The sequence below is a fragment of the Bicyclus anynana genome, chromosome 23, assembly GCF_947172395.1.
Source record: "Bicyclus anynana chromosome 23, ilBicAnyn1.1, whole genome shotgun sequence".
Lineage (NCBI taxonomy): Eukaryota > Metazoa > Arthropoda > Insecta > Lepidoptera > Nymphalidae > Bicyclus > Bicyclus anynana.
Genome location: NC_069105.1, coordinates 12,106,406 through 12,125,878, shown reverse-complemented (window position 1 = coordinate 12,125,878; position 19,473 = coordinate 12,106,406). Strand labels below are relative to the sequence as shown.

General features: G+C 37.2%; 1 protein-coding gene across 4 annotated transcripts in view; it reads right to left on the bottom strand.

Moving 5' to 3' along the window:
- Window positions 1–19,473, bottom strand: part of LOC112049139 (protein mesh) — a 45,119-nt gene that overhangs the window by 18,282 nt on the left and 7,364 nt on the right. The window contains exon 1 of one of the 4 annotated variants that reach the window (XM_024086933.2): window positions 5,162–5,653. The exons of 1 other annotated variant lie outside the window; for it this stretch is intronic. In XM_024086933.2, the coding sequence (XP_023942701.1) occupies window positions 5,162–5,510 (349 nt within the window). In that variant the 5' untranslated portion in view covers window positions 5,511–5,653. Of the gene's footprint in view, window positions 1–5,161; window positions 5,654–19,473 lie in introns of those variants that run through there. 2 more of the 4 variants (XM_024086935.2, XM_024086934.2) reach the window with 2 other exon arrangements.

Here is a 19,473-nt window from a genome sequence, read left to right as displayed (position 1 = left end):
GGGGTAGGGAAATTTACGCGGACGAAGTCGCGGGCGTCCGCTAGTATTAGTATATATATTTTGAAGGCCTCCGTGGCACAATGGATTTACAAGACGGAGGTACCCGACCGATTGAAGTTATCTTAATTGGTTTGAGTTTGGCTGGTGGGAGGCTTCGGCCGTAACTAGTTAGGCCACCCTACCGGCAAAAGACGTACCGCCAAGCGATTTAGCGTTCCGGTACGATGTCGCATAGAATCCGAAAGGGATGTGGATTTCCAACCTCCTCCTAAGAGGTAAGCCCGCTTCCATCTTAAATTGCATACCATCAGGTGAGATTATAGTCAAGGGTTAACTTGTGTATAGAATTAAAAAAAAAATAGAGGTTATTTACATCCATTTTCACGCAAGCCGTAGGCTATTGCTATACTAGACGAGCATATCGACTCATATCGATGAGTTGTTGATAGCTTATCAATTTAATATCATTCAACAGTTATTCCTAGTATGGATGATGTCAGGCATTTGTAAGGATTATTTGTTTTATATACTAAATACATTTATCATCATCATCATCATCATCATCATCATCATCATCATCATCATCATCATATCAGCCGATGGACGTCCATTGCAGGTCATAGGCCTTTTGTAGGGACTTCCAAACATCACGATACTGAGCCGCCTGCATCCAGCGAATCCCTGCGACTCGCTTGATGTCGTCAGCCCACCTGGTAGGGGTCGACCAACACTGCACTTTGTAGTGCGGGGTCGCCATTAAATAAATTATTTATATGTAATATTTCTCACTATCTGTGACCCGTGGTTTTGCTCATTGAGACCCCGATTCCGAAGGAGTCGGAGGAATCGGATCCTCAATATAAGTAACACATGTTTTGTAAAGTTAACTATAATATAATTATTCTGTAGGCCTAGCATGCGACCAGTGTTTGCTTTTAAAATGTTATTCAAAATATTTTTAGCTATATCGAATTGGTCTTTAAGCTTTTTAATCTTTATTTTCATTAATTTAAGAACAAGTTCATTATAATTTTTAGTTTCTCTTAATTATTTATTAGTTATTTATTAAAATTTTTAACAATGTCAAAATAAATATAAAATACAAAACACTATTAAAAATTTATAAAGCAATTTGTACCTACCCTCATTTTTAATTTGCTTGTTGGTAAACAGATTGAGTAGGGTGGTAGTATAGACGGACGAAGTAGCGGGCACTAGATAGTATACAAATAGTGCTGTGCTTCGGAATAAAACCTTTATAACTCTAATTAGTTTAAAAAACTATAAAAAACACTCTTTAAGCACGCACTAACTACAAATGTTAAATTTAAGTCACGTGACCATTTTTTCGTATTCCTGACAAACCCTTTCCTTTGATATCCATATCTTGGGGGTGGATTTCAAACAGCCATTCCACTATCTGGGGAGGCCGCCACATTGGATTTGTAATGACGTTTCTTAGCTAGTCATGTATTGTCATCAGAACTCAGAGCGTATTGCAATATTTCATCTAATCGAAGACCGGGAAGTGGGTCAAATTAAGATTCCAAGATTTAATTTTCTTACATTTACAAGTGATTGGGAAGACCGCCATATTGGATTTGTAATGACGTTCCTTAGCTAGTCATGTATTGTCATCAGAACTCAGAGCGTGTGCAAAATTTCAACCTAATCGAAGACCGGGAAAGTGGGTCAAAATAAGATTCCAAGATTGTTTTATATACACAGTTAAAAGTGAAGCTAATTTATAGCGTGTAAAAGCAGTTAAATTACTAATTTAGATTTTTCATAGAATAAAATTGTAGGGAACAATATTTTATTCGTTCACCTCAAAATCTTGTATCATAAATGTAAATACGAGTATTATTCGTATATATTCGAACCAATTAAAAATACACACCTGAAAAAAAAACCTTTACACGGTGGATTTATAGCAAAGCCGATGAAGGTAATTAGGTTGAGATAAGGGCCCCATGTTTTATCAGGGCAGATAAACAATGCAGCCATTATGAAATTTACTGTAGGTTATGCTTATTTTAGAACTTGAACAAAATCAACTAAGACTCTGCGCCACAAAAGAAGTCCCACGGGTAAAACCTGAACTAAAATTGACAGCGCCATACACAAATGACAAAAAGACCGCCATTTAGATCTAAATTAGAGATTTAATAATAAAAATTAAGACTATTACTTCTCAGGTTCACGGATATTTAATTTTTTGAAGAGTGATTGAGATGGCCTTTTTATATTGGGGTTCGGGCAAGGCAAATAAGTCCACATCGTCAAATAGCTTGTTGTATGTGTCCACAAGTCGACGCACAGGCGCACGCTTTCCTGCGTTGGTTTTACAGAAATTGACAGCGAATAAATTATAAGCACGCACCCGACGTTGACCTGCGTACTTCAAAACACTTAGTGATAACTTACATACTAAGTCAGGACAATCGTATTTATTATTTATGAGTCCATGCAATACCATTGCTTCAAGCAACTTGCGTCTAGATTCAAGAGTTAGAAGATTGTATTTAGATAATAGCTTAGCGTAAGGGAGTCTTGATCTATAGCATCTGTAGTGCATTGAACGGAGGAACTTCTTTTGGACTATTTCTATCTGATTTTTTACAACAACACAACAACATTACCAAATGACAATGAGAGTCAATAAAACATTAACGCCGCGTCTACGGGACTTGTTTTGTGGCGTGTAGTCTACTGGAACAAATCTGAAATATGCTACACTAAAAAGAGTTATATAGCATTTTACATTGTGCTATAACCACAGAGTAAGAATCTGAGGCTGCAATAGAACAAAAAGCGGTGCTAAATATTTAATGCCAATGCCAAGATTCAAAGGAAAATATAATAGGAACAGCTCGGGATGTATACCTATTACCTACTCATTCAAACAAAAAAGAATCATCACAATCGGAAAGCACTATAAAATGTTGCACATGAAAAAAGAAATATGTATACGCGTCAAATTATCTCCACCGTCTTTTCTAAGTTTAGGAATTATCTTTCATAATATTTGTACATAATAATATGAATTCTGTGGTTTTGTAGAAAAATTACCCAAGAGCTCGTATATATACTAGACTCCACGCCACGAAACAAGTCCCATAGACGCGGCGCTAATGTGATATTGGCTGTCATGTTTTTTCCACTACATTGACATTGGTGGAATTATTGCGAAATAATCGCAGTACATAGACAAGAAATAAAAAGAAGAAGCAGTCAATTTTAGTTCACGTTTTAGTCGCGGGACTTATTTTGTGGCGCGAAGTCCACAGGCGCAACATCAATATAACATTAAAAATTAAGAGAATAATGTCTTTCAATCAATCAATCAATCAACCAATTTATTTATTTGCAGATACATGCATTATATACACAGGTGGTCGGTAGATGTAGATGGTAAATGTATTGCCAATTTGGCATGCAAATTATTTATTAAGTATTTAATAATTAAGGGTTCGTTTGAACGAAGAACAATGAACACCTAAATTGCAAATATAAGTTAACAAGTCAACAAATAAAACGGAAAGGGTACTTGCAACGTCTGTGAAATTATGCCCTCATTTAGGAAAATATATATACACAACCAGACGCCCGCGGTTTCACCCACGTAGGTCTCGTTCTCCTGGGAAATAATGTGGCTTGCTAGTGGTAAAAGAATGGGCAGGGAGTCTAAACTAATAGTATAAAGCTGAAGAGTTTGTTTGTTTGATTGAACGCGCTAATCTCAAGAACTACAGGTCGGATTTGAAAAATTCTTTCAGTGTTAGGTATCCCATTTATCGAAGAAGGCTATAGGCTATATATTATCCCCGTATTCCTACGGGAACGGGTACCACGCGGATGAAACCGCGCGGCGTTAGCTGGTGTTGTTATAAGGTAAGTTATGTTATCCTCTTCTGTAATTGTGACATTATTTACAAGTGAATGTACCTTTAAGCTTTATCAATGGATGCAAGAGTTTGTGTGCACAGTGATGTACTTCATCACTGAGTCATCTCTTGAGTCATCCTCAGATAACAGCGTACTTAGCTCATTACCTCTAATTGACACCCATTACCTACATAATTTATGACTTCATAGGGAAGTATCGGGAACTTATTTATTCTATATGTCCAATAATAATCTCAGACGTTCGATATTTGCGACTACAAAGTACTGAAGACGGAACCAATAAAATAATATAGATTCTAGAGGTCGGTCACCCTGTTTGCTTGTTTGATAAAGCTAAAATAATAATGTATTCAGCCAATTTTGTGATAAACATAGGTCAGAATGATGTTGTGATTAAAGAATTACTATACTTAGTTATATGTTTGTGACTAAGAAAATTGTAACTGCTCGTTTATAGACCTTATAGTCGCGATCGTTTTCAAAAAGAGGTCCTAACAGGATTATTTATTTATTTTATTTACTAGTGATTGTTACAGTTTTTATATAAAATTAAAAAATACAAGTTTACAACTTATTAAAGCAGACTGCGTGCTTATTTCCGTAGGAGTGATCTCCGTGATCATGATCTTTAATAGTTAGTTTCAGTGGCCAACGGTTTAGACAATGTAGCAGGTGAAATTCTAGGAGCACTTTATGGTCGATGGTTCAAATAACAAGGTGTATTGAAGGGAAAGTAAATGTATAACTTCCTTCTTCGAGGTCGATCACCCTGTTTGCTTGCTTGATAAAGCTGAATTAATAATAGTCAATTTTATAATACATAGAGGCCAGACTGGTGATGTGTAATATTCATTGCTTAAGGAATATGTCACTTTTACCACCCTATGCTATATTTGTGTGAAATGATTATAAATAACCGGTAATACAGGGACCAACCGTAAATTAAATGGTTATACAATTTGCCATTAGGTAGGTCTCTTTTTACTTTCTGCAAATTACTACACACTTAAGACGAATGTTTTTCATAACGAGTGATACATGGCAAGTACTTTTATATCGAATTCATAGATTCAGAAAATTCTTTTGTTAGATAAGGAATTATAGCTTGTCGATTTATCATATTTTTTTGATATCAAAAGCTTATGTAGATACCATAGACAATTTCAATTGATTGCTTATTGTAAAGTGTACGTATTTCCAAAATCAGGAGTGTCTATGGGTAGTGTAAAGTATGATTAAAAAGAAAATTTACCATATTCCGAAGGCGATGGATAGGTTGTGCCAGGTGGTGCAATTACTTGACGCTCGTTCTGAGCATCGTTCGATCCTAAATCAACGGCTTCCAAATTAGTAGGCGTATCTCCCTCTAACCCATCATTCAGAACTTGATACTTTCCACTTTTTACTTGAAGCTCTACTTTTTCTATTAATTCAATCGCGTCATTGGTTTTTTCAGTCACTTCGGCAACGCCATCTTGTGGTGCTTCCGTCTTATCAGCATTTTCACTAACTGTCCTTTCATTTTCATTCACTATAGCGTCTTGTCCTAAAACACTGGCACTTATTACTAATGTAAGTAGTAATTTAAGATTAAAACCCATAGTTCGTTTAGTGGCACAATTGTTATTTAAATCACATTATTTTCAATCCTTTGGTCCTGTTATCACATTGATAAGGTTTTTTGCATCGACGACAGGTCCTTTACTGTTTTAGTCAGAGACTGAAGTGATAGTACATTGTGTGCTCAATAACTAAACGTTATCTTGAGTAAATATGATAAGATAGCAAATAGGAGCGTTGGGTGTGCCAAATTCTTTGTCATGATCCACCTGCTCTACACAGGGCCCCATAGGTATTTATAGCGTCGTAATTAAAAGGTCTAATGAAATAATATATTTTGTTTTTTTTTTCGGAAATTAAATTATGCTTTTATGTCTACTACTAATAATATTTTAAACTAGCGGACGTCCGAAACTTTGCATGAAACTCTGGTTTTTCCTCGATAAAGCCTGTGCTTTAATCCAATCCATGATAAAATCCAAATTTAATCCAGATTTCAGGAAAATCGGTTCAGTAGTTGACTTTGATATTTTTAATATTGTGATATAATTTAAGCTCAGAATCATTCAAGCTTCTTTTTTGTCTTTTTTTTGTTCTCGGGATCCACAATCAGTCGTTAGACTAATACTAAGTCGCAAAGCTGAAGTGGCAGGGTACATAGTTTGAAGAGCCGATGGACTTTGGGGTCCCAAGATGCTTGAATGGCGACCCCTCGGCTGAAACCGCAGTGTTGGTCGATCCCCCACTAATCGATATATAAATATCAAGCGATTTGCAGGAAGCCGTTGGATGCTGGTGGTTCGAGACCGTTGTACTTGGGGGCCCATGCAAGAGGCCTATGTCCAGCAGTGGACGTCCATCGGTTGATAATGATGATGATGAGTGCTTTTTACAATTGTTTCTGATTTTCTCACAGGCAGTTGACATTTCTAGATATTGGTGGGTTTCATCGTTGCGAGTGAACCAAGGGGCATCAGCTATTTAAGTTTTTAAATTATTCATCATCATCATCATCATCATTATTAGCCGATGGACGTCCACTGCTGGACATAGGCCTCTTGGATGGATTCCAAACAAAACGGTCTCGAGCCGTCAGCATCCAGCGGCTCCCTGCAACCCGCTTGATGTCGTCTGTCCACCTAGTGGGGCGTAGATTCTTGACACCCCTTGCCCGCCTTTACCACGACCGCTGCCAGAGCTGGGAATAGTTTGGCCACCGGGAACTAGGGGCTGTTTGTTTTTGGCTGTAACCATAGAAGGTTGTGCCCGTAAACGACCACGCTGGGCATGCGGGTTGGTCATTCGCAGTCCTAGACTTCTCGCACTGGTGTCGCTGCTGCCCGGTCTGTGATACTTATGAAGTCTATCTGAATTTAAATGGTTATATCGGTCACCAGAGCCTCGTCGCTCCATCTGCAGGGTGCACCACGAGCAGGTGAGGTTGGCAGTTGGGGAGGCTGACTGGTACTAGCCTCCCCCTTACACTCCCTTTATTTAACAATAAAAAAACATTATTCGTATTACTATACCTGGAGTTATAATTTAGTCATTCAAGGTTTTCATAGAAAATAACGTTTTCAGTTCTTTATGCCCTATCAGTAATGATAAAGAGTACCTTTTTATCTTTGATAAAACGATTTCTTAGTACTTAGAGTTCATTCGTTGTATGCATTATCACGTACTACCTGTAAAAGATAATACTATTAGAGTATATAAGAGGCTCAAAGAAATATGAACTTTATCTTTTACTGTCTTTGGTTTATTTTGCTATATCACCTTTGTTTTAATGAAAATTCTATATTAATGAGTAATGAATGTATCATACTTGTTGTTTTTGAAGGAGATACTTCGGAAGTTACCGGATATGACAGTAACGTTCTATTTTTAAACTGCCTAGGTTATAGGCATCATGATATTAACCTAGAATAGCGATTTTTATGCCAGAAATTCCTTCCATTCCATCATAAAAGAAAAGTTTAAATGGCGTTGCAATAAGTGAACTGTATCAAAGAAAATTACTTACTGGCTTTTAAATAAAAATAATAGCATCGAAATAGGTTCATCCGTTTTGGAGATACGATGCTACAGACAGACACATACGCACATACAAACATCAACGTTCTTATAATCCTATTTTTGATGCAGTTAAAAATAAAATACATAATTTTGGAAAAGAGCTGAATACTCTTAAACTGCTGGACCAATATTAACCAAACATAGTTATGAAGTTATGAACCTCCGCAGTTGAAAGTGGCTTTCAAATGAAAAAAGCCGCATCGAAATCGGTCCATTCGTTTGAGAGCTACGATGCCACCGACAGACACATACATAGACAGATATTGACGTCAAATTTTTTCCATTACAAATCTTCACTAGACACCGTTAAAGTCTGACCTTTACCTATGTTATTCGAAGGATTGCCACGAAGGTGACAGGCGACTGGGGATAATATTATGTACTTCTTAAATAAATTATACTAGTTTGAGTTTGAAGTAACCATTCGTTCGTCATTATCAACACATATTCGGCTCACTGCTTAGCTCGAGTCTCTTCTCAGATTGAGAGGGGGTTTAGGTCAATAGTGCACCACGCTGGCCCATTGCGTATTGACAGACTTCACACACGCAGAGAATTAAGAAAATTCTCAGGTACGCAGGTTTCCTCACGATGTATTTCCTTCACCGTTTGATACACGTGATATTTAATTTCTTAAAATGCACACAACTGAAAAGTTGGAGGCGCATGACCCAGACTGAATTCGAACACACGCTCTCCGGAATCGGAAGCAGAAGTCATATTCCCTGGGCCATCACGAACTTTCAAATTTCAAAGGATTGCTACGAAGCAGTCTGGTTACTGAACTGATATTTCATATTATTTACGCTTTATATATGGACGGTTGAGGGTATAGACAATGGAACCTTGAAACCAGTTAGGTACCCCACAAAGCCACCATGGTCCAAACACCAGAATTCCCTACCGTTACCTAAGAGCATAAGCTGGTAAATAGAGCTTAAAATGAGAAAGGATTAGCAGACTCTCTGACTAGAAGGTCTGTCCCCTGTAGGTATAGGATTCGGAGCAAATACATTAGTGTCCTCAGTTGTTACATCAGCTTGTTATCAACTATTACTTAAAAAAATAGTTATGTCCTGCAGTGGGCCATCAACTGAGATGATGATTGCATACACAACTCCTACATTTTTACGTAAGTACAATACTGTGCATTAAAGTTTTGTTGTAAACATTTTAACAGGCGTTATATGCTGAATGCTTACCATCAGGTGAGATTGTAGTCAAGGGCTAACTTTTAAATCACAGAACAGAGATCGCTAAAAGCTAACGTTACTTCTTATATCTGTGTTGTAAATAATAAAAAAAAAAGAATGCTAACGGGCGGGCTAACTTGTTAGGAGGAGGATGAAAATCCACACCCCTTTTCGGTTTCTACACGACATCGTACCGGAACGCTAAATCGCTTGGCGGTACGTCTTTGTCGGTAGGGTGGTAACTAGCCACGGCTGAAGCCTCCCACCAGCCAGACCTGGACCAATTAAGAAAATCTCAATCGGCCCAGCCGGGGATCGAACCCAGGACCTCCGTTTTGTAAATCCAACGCGCATGCCACTGCGCCACGGAGGCCGTCGAAACTCACCTGATGGTAAGTAATGATGCAATCTAAGATGGTAGCGGAGTAATTTGTTAGGAGGAGGATAAAAATCCACAGTCCCTTCCGTTTCTACACGACATCGTACCGGAACGCAAAATCACTTGGCGGTACCTAGGTAGGGTGGTAACTAGCCACGGCCTCAACCAGCCAGACCTGGACCAATTAAGAAAACCTCAATCGGCCCAGCCGGGATCGACACGTATAATAATAATTTAAGCACTTTAAAAGCAAGAATGAATAGGCATCTTCTAGGAAAGCGCGCTCCAACTTAGACCGCGTTAATACTTTCCATCATTCATAATTGTAGTCAAGCGCGAACCTATATTCCATAAAAATAAAAACCGGCCAAGTGCAAGTCGGACTCGCGCACTAAGGGTTCCGTACAAACCTTTTATTTGCAGCATAAACGGCTGTATCTTTTGATTGTTCTGGACTAGAAGTCTGATTTTTTCACAGCCATAATGGACAATAGACCTGAGTATTTGACATGAATTTCAGCTTGATACCTCCACACGTTTGTGAGAAAAAGGTCTTGACAGGCTAACAGACAGGCGGACACCAAACTGATCCTATAAGGGTTCCGTTTTTTCCTTTTGAGATTTAGAACCCTAAAAATTATGTTGATGATAGTAGATTCTAGAACAATCTAAACAGAAAGTTGTTTTATCAATCGCTTTATCTGCAGTTTAATTAGAGTAGTTAGTTTTATTAACAAGATAAGTAAACCCACTCGAGACATATCGAATCGACCGAACAATGGTTCCATTGGAGTGCAAAACAACCACACGGCACTAATTTTAGCAATTGCATTCAATACATAAACCGTATTGGATGAAACGTAGAGTTTGCAATCCATTGACACATTTGTATTAACGTCTATATGAACTGTTTAGTAATACCAAGCATTGGATATCGAAATTTCTCAAGATGCATGAAATAATTTTCTTTTTACTGAATGGTTAGGTGCAAGGGTTCGGATACTTGCATTATTCCTAGGTTTATTTTTTTTTTACAACGGATACTAGTTTATTTTCAAGCGGTTATTATACTTGGTGCAATGTTGAGTATAATTCTGGTCAAGTAAAAAGAACGCTTACCTACAAATCTTTAGTAGGTAAAAATAAAGAATTTATACAACTTAAAGAGTTTTTACCTGCTCTTCTCGGTAACATCTGTCTTCGGTGGTAGAGTTAACAAAATCTTGACGTTTCAAAACTAAGCTTAGTTGAAATAAAATAATTTCAAGTCAGAGTGGCTCAAATTGGACCGTTTTAATTTTGATCGTTATTAAGGTTTTATTGTCTAAAACATTTAAAACTGAAATAAAAAACAAGTTTAAAAAATTACGACTGAGATAAAGAAGACACATTAAGTAGGTACCTACACATTGTATTTAAACATAAATCAGGCGATTGTAAAGACAGTGTTCTCCTTTAAAGTTGACAATATTATACTACTACTAATACGTGCAGTAGATTTTCAGGAGTTTTTTTTTAATGTTTTATATGATGCTTAAATGATTAATAAACTTGGAAATTAATTTCTACAACTGGGTACTATATCCTAAACCAAAACTGTCTCTCTTCCTCTAAGTATTTAATACACAGAACAATATTTTTCTATGCTTCCTAAGGACACGACCTACAAAGAGCAGATCATCTGTCTTATGTCCATCAATCTGAGGTTAACTATTATATAAACTGTGAAAGAAGTAGACCTGTGTTAAGCCTCAAGCAAGAAATAATATTCCACAGACCGGAATATAGTCAGAAAGGTTATCTGCAGCAAAAATAATGATAGGTAATACCTTCCCAGATGATCGCTGTCACAAAATCATCGACTAATAAAAACTCGATTACTACAAAAAATAGTAACGTTTTAGGTTAAAATCTCTGTCTTTAAAAGTTCGAGCGTTTGTACAGTCAAATAATTTCGCGCCATTACGCACCCATTTTGCATTGGCATCACTCACATTAGATTGATATCTGTCGAAATGCAACTGGCCATGAACCCGTTTGTCCGGTCACACATACCTTGAAACCAGAAAAAAGGGCAAAGTGGGAGCACCGGCTTTTTATGACCACGTTCCAGACAAGAGTTAATAATACGCCTCAATATATTATTCAACATTCATCAACATTAAGTTGTTGCGGCCGAAATGTAAGACGTATCAAATAATGCGAAGAAAAGTGGAATATGCTATATGTATGTAATTGAAATATATTAAACTTGACTATAAAATAAGCCACAAATTACATTCCATAATGTTATATTAATAAATGTATCATATTAATTGCCTGTTATTTAAAACTAATGGACGCCCGCGACTTCGTCCGCGTGGAATTCAGTTTTTCACAAATCCCGTGGGAACCATGGCTTTTTCCGGGATGAAAAGTACCCTATGTGTTAATCCAGAGTAAAATCTATTTCCATTCCAAATTTCAAACAAATCGCTTCAGTGCCGTAGCGTTAAAGAGGAACAAACATACTTACACACTTACACATAAACTTTCGCTTTTATAATATTAGTGTGATAGAGTGATAAAATAATCAATTTGTTATGTGTTGTACCTTGTTCTGTCGCTATTTGACTGCACTGCACACACTAAAAATTAAGAAATAGGTACCTATAATATATTTCTTAACTTATAATAATCTCGAAACTTCTTAATAAATGTACTAGTAAACGACGTATCACAGACGCCAATTATCAACCATACAAAATCTTGTATTTGTCCGATAACACATAAAGTTTCATAAAAGCTTATAAGTTTTGATTAGACCCCTTATAGAAGAGGGGATATCGATCTTACGATCACTAATGGACGAGCCGTGATAGCCCAGTGGATAAGACCTCTGTCTTCGATTCGGAGGGCGTAGGTTCGAATCCAGTCCGGGTAATCCAACTTTTCAGTTAAGTGCATTTTAAGAAATTAAATAAGACGAAGAAGAAGAAGAAGTGTCTCAATCGGTGAAGGAAAAACACCGTGAAGAAACCTGTATACCTGAGGATTTTCTTGATTCTCTATATTTGTGAAATCTACCAATCCGTATTGGGCCAGCGTGGTGGACTATTAGCCTAACCCCTCTCTGTAACGAGGAGACTCGTGCTCAATAGTGAGCCGAATATGGGTTGTTAATGAAGATCACTAACATAAATGTTAATGATAATGACAAGGACTGACAGGCTTAAAAGATGCTAGACTAGATCCCGCGATCCGAAACCGCATATAGTAACTGAACTTGACTAATAAGGCAGCTTAAAAAGTTAAATATTCACAATTGCCTATATTACTAACCTGTGCTCGACTTTGTACGTTTAGTATTGGGTTTTATTCATAAACTAGTGGACGCCCGCGACTTCATCCGCGTGGAATTTAGTTTATCACAAATCCCGCGAGAACCATGGTATTTTTCGGGATAAAAAGTTAGTTAATTTTTCATCCCGAAAAACATCCAGAGTAAAATCCATTTCCATTCCAAATTTCAGCCAAATAGCTTCAGTATCCGCAGCGTAAACTTACTTACACACTTACACAAACACAAACTTATGCCTTTATAATATTAGTGAGATCATAATTATGAATAATGTTATATACTAATATTATAAAGCTGAAGAGTTTGTTTGTTTGTTTGATTGAACGCGCTAATCTCAGGAACTACTGGTCCGATTTGGAAAATTCTTTCAGTGTTAGATAGCCCATTTATCGAGGAAGGCTATAGGCTATATATTATTCCCGTATTCCTACGGGAATGGGAACCACGCGGGTGAAACCGCGCGGCGTCAGCTATAATATTATAATTCCGTGAGAGTTGGTAAAGGTATTGTCACAAAGTAGTTTTGCCTGTATTATGTGCTTCTATCAACAGTGCTCTTTTTGCCGTGCACCTACTAAACTAATCCAGCCATATAATTTTAGAATCTGTGCTTCTAGTTACAAAATAATATCACCAATTAGGTGATATTATTTTGTAACTAACTTTCTTTCTTACCTTTCAAACTTTTTAACTAACTAACTTTCTAACTCATATCCCTATGCAATAGGCTTAAAGGAAAATTTCACGCAGTTTATTCTCAAAGCAAACGATATATTTATCAAGAACAAGTATTTAAGTACGGTGGGCTGAATATCAAAATTGGTGCAATGTCAAGGGAATTGCGTTCTTATGTCAATATACTTAAGAGCTACGTCAATATTCGTAGTTAGTGGTCTACTGTTCTTATAAATAAGCATACAGGATCGTTTGCGATCATGCCAGAAGCCATTGTTCAGACGATTGCATAGTTAGTTGAACGATAAGTGGTTATTTGAGTTGCATTTTCCCTTTTCATTTTTAATTTTCCATTTCAAGATGCCTTGCGGCGGTTGCGGTGATGGTAAGTTTAATTAAATTAAATTTATTTATAAATTAATGTTGATTTAATAATTAACTGATGAAAAATGACAACGAAATCAATAGCTACAAGTAAATGCGACAATGCATTGGCTGTATTAACACAGTTGTTAAAATAAACATAAATTAACGTTTTGTAGGATTATTTACATGTGAATATCATTAACTTTATTTTTGAAATAAAATTATTACTCAATAATTACTATTTATTAGGTAGGTATCTTAATTACATCAAGAAAATAATTGATCAATTCAAAATGGTCCTATTTTGCATAGTGAAGAGAAAATTATTAGAAGGAAAATATTTTTTTGGTAAACAAATTATATTTTAATAGAATTAAAAAAAAACATGATAGTATTATTAAATAATACTAACCTTGAATATAATATTTTTGGCAACTCTTTACGATATTTTCCTTTTTATACCTACTTGATAAAAATATTTCATGGTGGATATGACCCCTGCCTCCGATTCCGGAGGGTGTGGGTTCGAATCCGGTCCGGGGCATGCACCTCCAACTTTTCAGTTATGAGCATTTTAAGAGCAGTTCATGTGTCTCAAACGGTGAAGGAAAACATCGTGAGGAAACCTGCATACCAGAGAATTGTCTTGATTCTCTGCGTGCGTGAAGTCTGCCAATCCGCATTGGACCAGCGTGGTGGATATATTGGCCTAACCCCTCTCATTCTGAGAGGAGACTCGAGCTCAGCAGAGAGGCGAATATATTTTGATAATGATGATGAATGAGATGCTTATGTAAAAATGGGAATAGTAAGTATTTATTTAATTATCTATACTACTATTATAAAGCTGAAGAGTTTGTTTATTTGTTTGAACGCGCTAATCTCAGGAAATACTGGTCCGATTTAAAAAATTCTTTCAGAGTTAGATTGCCCATTTATCGAGGAAGGCTATATATTTCCCCGTACTCCTACGGGAACGGGAACCACGCGGGTGAAACCGCGCGGCGTCAGCTAGTTAAGTACAAATAGTGTCTCTACCTAACACACACCTACGAATAATTATGTGCGTCCGTATGCATTTTGTAAACAAACATAGACATGGCGAATTTCTCAACAACATTGAAGGTTTTTGTTTTGATAATAATACACGGTAATCTGTTTACAATTACCATACGTTTAAGTTTATAATTAAAAGATGGTAAGCCTTTGTGACGTTGAATTATGAATACAAAAATAAAAAAAAAAAACATTATTACGTTGTAGAAATAACTACAATTATGTAGTTACAATCTTAAATATACTTTTAAATATAAGCAAGTCATATGTACAATATATTTACATACATATACATACGGATTGAAAACAGAACCTTTTTTCTTGAAGTCAGTTCGTGGTTCCAGTAAAATAGCAATGGTATGTACTTTATAGTGTTATGGGCTGTCTCATGTTCCTATTTGGCCTTGAACTGTACTAACAACTAGAAATTATAAAAACGATACCTGTTTTACTCTGCTGGGATAATGACCGTCCCAGTTTTTACGACGACAACCTTGAATGACAATTAATATTATGTCTTTTATCTCCAAAAGATACATACATGTAGGTAGGTAGTTACCTAATACAGAATATCTAGGTAACTATTTCTTCAAGAATATCAGCCATTTATTCCATTTATGTACATAAGTATGCATTTAATAAATAGATTGTAGGTATAATAATAATAATAATTTATTTATTCATAGGTACATAACTTCACTATGGAATAATGGGTTATTAAGACAACTTTTCATTTGATCTTTGAGTTAAATGAATTTTATTTTTATTATCTACGTATAGCACCTTTTTAGTCTCCTGTAAATGATAGTTAACATACAATTTTGAAACTCAATTCCACTTTTAGAACGTGGGCCCGTGAATGCCAAATCTTCGTTATTTTATAAAAGTTGAAAGTTTGTTAGAAACTCTGAAGCCCTCTGAAAGCCTTCTAATAGTTACCGGAGTAACAAAACAAAATTTAGAAAATTCTTTTACCACAAGAAATCCACGTTATTTGAGAGTGTCATGGGCTGTATTTTACCCCGCATTCTCACTGGGACGGGAACTACGCGGGTGAAACTCGGAGCGTCGGCTATGGGCTTCCACTTTTAAACGTAGGTCTGATCCTCACAGGCTCTGCATTATGTAACTCGGTGTACCATTCAAGTAATCAGTCACTACATCGTTTTTCATCGTTTTTTAATTTTTGCAATCATCTAACATTGTGTTTTCGACGAAATGACACAATATTCGTCACTTTACGTAAAGTAACATTAGTCTAGTAGTGGTATTAACAGGTAGTCACGAACGAAAAACTGATATTTACGTTATTTTGTTAAAATATTCATGTTAGACGATTGTTAAAACAAAAAATCATTGCCACTTCATGTAAAATGGCATAGTCAAGGTAATTTCGTAGAAATAACTATATTAGATGATCACAAATACGAAAATACGACGAAAATCGATGTAGTGACTCATTGTTTGAATGGTACACTGAGATTATGTATCTCAGTGTACCATTATTATATATTTTTATAAGGCCGCTATGCACAATGTCGTTTGTTACCCAGGTTGCAAGTGCACTCCCACCCAGTGCTGCGCGTCGTGCAAGTGTGATGCCTCGTGCAAATGCTCCTGCAAGCGCACCGGCACCGACGCTTCTGCTACTAAAAAGTAGAGAAGCCCAGAAGAGAGTGGAGAAGACTTCAATAATCATGCTTTTATAATAAGTTTTGCATTTTTTTTCCAAATATCTTATGTTAGTCGATTAATAAATTAGCTTAGTAAACCATTGTGTAATCTTTTATTTGATTATTTGGGTCCCTCATTTATATATTTATAGGCCGTGGCTAGTTACCACCCTACCGGCAAAGACGTACCGCCAAGCGATTTAGCGTTCCGGTACGATGCCGTGTAGAAACCGAAAGGGGTGTGGATTTTCATCCTCCTCCTAACAAGTTAGCCCGCTTCCATCTTAGACTGCATCATCACTTACCATCAGGTGAGATTGTAGTCAAGGGCTAACTTGTAAAGAATAATAAAATAATAATAATAAAAAAAGTCTGTATGTCTATTGTCTGTCCGTCAAGACCTGGTGTATGTGTATCAAGTTGAAATTAATCATCATCATCATTATCAACCCATATTCGGCTCACTGCTGAACTTGAATCTCCTCTCAGAATGAGAGGGGTTAGGCCAATAGTCCACCACGCTGGCCCAATACGGATTGACAGACCTCACACACGCAGAGAATTAAGAAAATTCTCTAGTATGCAGGTTTCCTCACGATGTTATTCCTTTACCGTTTGAGACACGTGATACTTAATTTCTTAAAGTGCTCACAACTGAACAGTCGGAGGTGCATGTCCCGGACCGGACTCGAACCCACGCCCTCCGGAATCTGAGGCAGAGAACCCAAAATTATCGTTGGCTCCCGCCAATCCGCATTAGAGCAATGTAGTGCATTTAACCAAACTTATTTAGTTTTTTGTTCAGTATTAACGAATAGATTTTACTTTATTTGATTTTTTTAATCATTGCCAATATAGGTTTTGATTGCGGTCTAACGTCTTACATAATATTAAAAGACGATACAGTGCATTCATAGACGTTGTTGGGGCACCTCTAGGGGGTCATTCACTGAGTGTCAAAGTCTCAAACAAATACAGGGTAAACTCGACATTCAGCAGCTGAATGATCCCCTGGGGGAGCCCCTGCAACGTCTTTGGATGGATCGGATGGATCTAAATTGAAAGACGTAGATCCAAGTCTATGTTCCCGCATGTCTCCACCGCGGCAACAAACCGAAATGCTCTAGTGTTTACACGACACAGCAGCTACCGACGACTGCAGTCGACTCTCGGCGGTCGTCGACTGAAGTCGACTCCCGTTGGCTGCCGCCGAGACGTTGCCGACTGCAGTCGGCGATGCCGTTGGCTGCCGCCGAGACGTCGCCGACTACAGTCGACTGCCGTTAGCTGCTGCCGAGACGTTGCTGACTGCAGTCGGCGACACCGTCGCCTGCCGCCGAGACGTAGCCGACTGCAGTCGACTGCGGTCGTCGGTAGAGTTGCCGCTCGTGTAAATGAGCTTTTAATCACTTGGCGGTACGTCTTTATCCGTGGGGTGATAACCAAAACCAGCCACAACCTTGAGTGATGCCTTTTATCAGACCAGATCTAAGCCAATTTAAAAATATATATAAAATCCTATATTGATCCGAGCACAAAGCAGAACCACACCATTACCAACCCACCAAAGAGTTCGTAAGAAAGGAAGGGATACGTTTACTAAAAGGAAACACGCCTGTCAAAATAAGATCGCACTTACTTAGGTAAGTGCTACCTTACTTTGACAGGCGTTTAATTTAACTGCGTATAACTCCTTGCGTTCTGTAGTAAAGACGATAGCGATACCACAGAAAACATATGACGATACAGATACAGAGATACAGAGTGAGTCTGTAAAGATTCACTTTGTATCTCTGTATCCCGATCCACCCGAAGACATTTTATTGACCATTAGAAAGTCACGAATAGAATCATAGGATACGAAATAATAATAGGATAAGTAGAATCGTTTCTACTGGGTTTTATAATACTCAAGATTACTCACCTAACACCTGAGGTTATTTTATAATAAAACTTATTCGTTAATAATTACAGTTATGAGTATTGTAGGTTGATTGTCGGTAATTGGTGATAGGTATTATAGGTAGCCAGCATATATACACGTAGCCATCCGATATCTATGGATTTTTAAAAGGTAACCCGGTGGGAATCGACCTGTATGGACTCTTCGCCGCTAATAGGTAGGTACGAATACGAGTATAGTAGGTAAAACCGTTTTTATTATTTTTCTATTCTCGAAGAATAAATACCAATATCCGCAGATAGGAGATCCGCAGAAGGACCAAAGTCACTGACATAGCACAACGAGTTGCGAAGCTGAAGTGGCGAGGCACATAGTTTGAAGAACCGATGGATGTTGGGGTCCCAAAGTGCTGGAATGGCGACCCCGCACCAGGCTGACTGACGACATCAAGCGTGTCGCAGGGATTCGCTGGATACAGGTGGCTCAGTATCGTGATGTTTGGAAGTGTCTACAAAAGACCTATGTCCTGCAGTGGACGTCCATCGACCGATATGGTGATGATGATGAAATAGCAATATAAATATGTATTTCATAGCCCATGGACATTGATATGTATTACATAGAGATAGACATTTATTTTCAACGTTTAAGTTAAGTGTGCATTATATTAAATTAAAATATATCACGTGTCTCAAACAGTGAAGGAAAAACGTCGTGACTAAGCCTGCATACTCACCTGAGAATTTAATTAATTCTCTACTTGTGTGAAGTCTGCCAATCCGCATTGGGCCAGCGTGGTGGACTATTGGCCTAACCCATCTCATTCTGAGACTCGTGCTCAACAGTGAGCCGAAAATGAGTTGATGATGATGATGATGATGGTCTCGAACAGTGGCGTACACAACATTTTAGATCATCAGGCTTATTCATCTTTGACGTATACTAGTTGACATAGGTATAAAGATTTTTATTTAATTATCCATTTCTGAGATGCCTTTTTTACACATATTCCAGTTATGAGAATCGAACCCACGGCCTTGCGTGCAAAGGCAGGAAAACTACCCTCTGCACCAGTGTTATAATAACATACTACCACATAATACGGTATTGCTGTACCCAGGTAGGGTTGCCAACATTTTTTCAAATATACTTAGCTATAGATTAAGCTACAAAAAATATAGTAAACTTAAATAAAATGTAGTATTTTATGGAATTAACAAAAAATCAATATTTATTTAAACAAAAAACAATATATTTACTCTTGTTGCATTTTCCAAGATTTATTTGTCAGAAATAAAAAAAAAAAGAAAAAGAAGAGTGTCATATGCAAACACACATTTGAT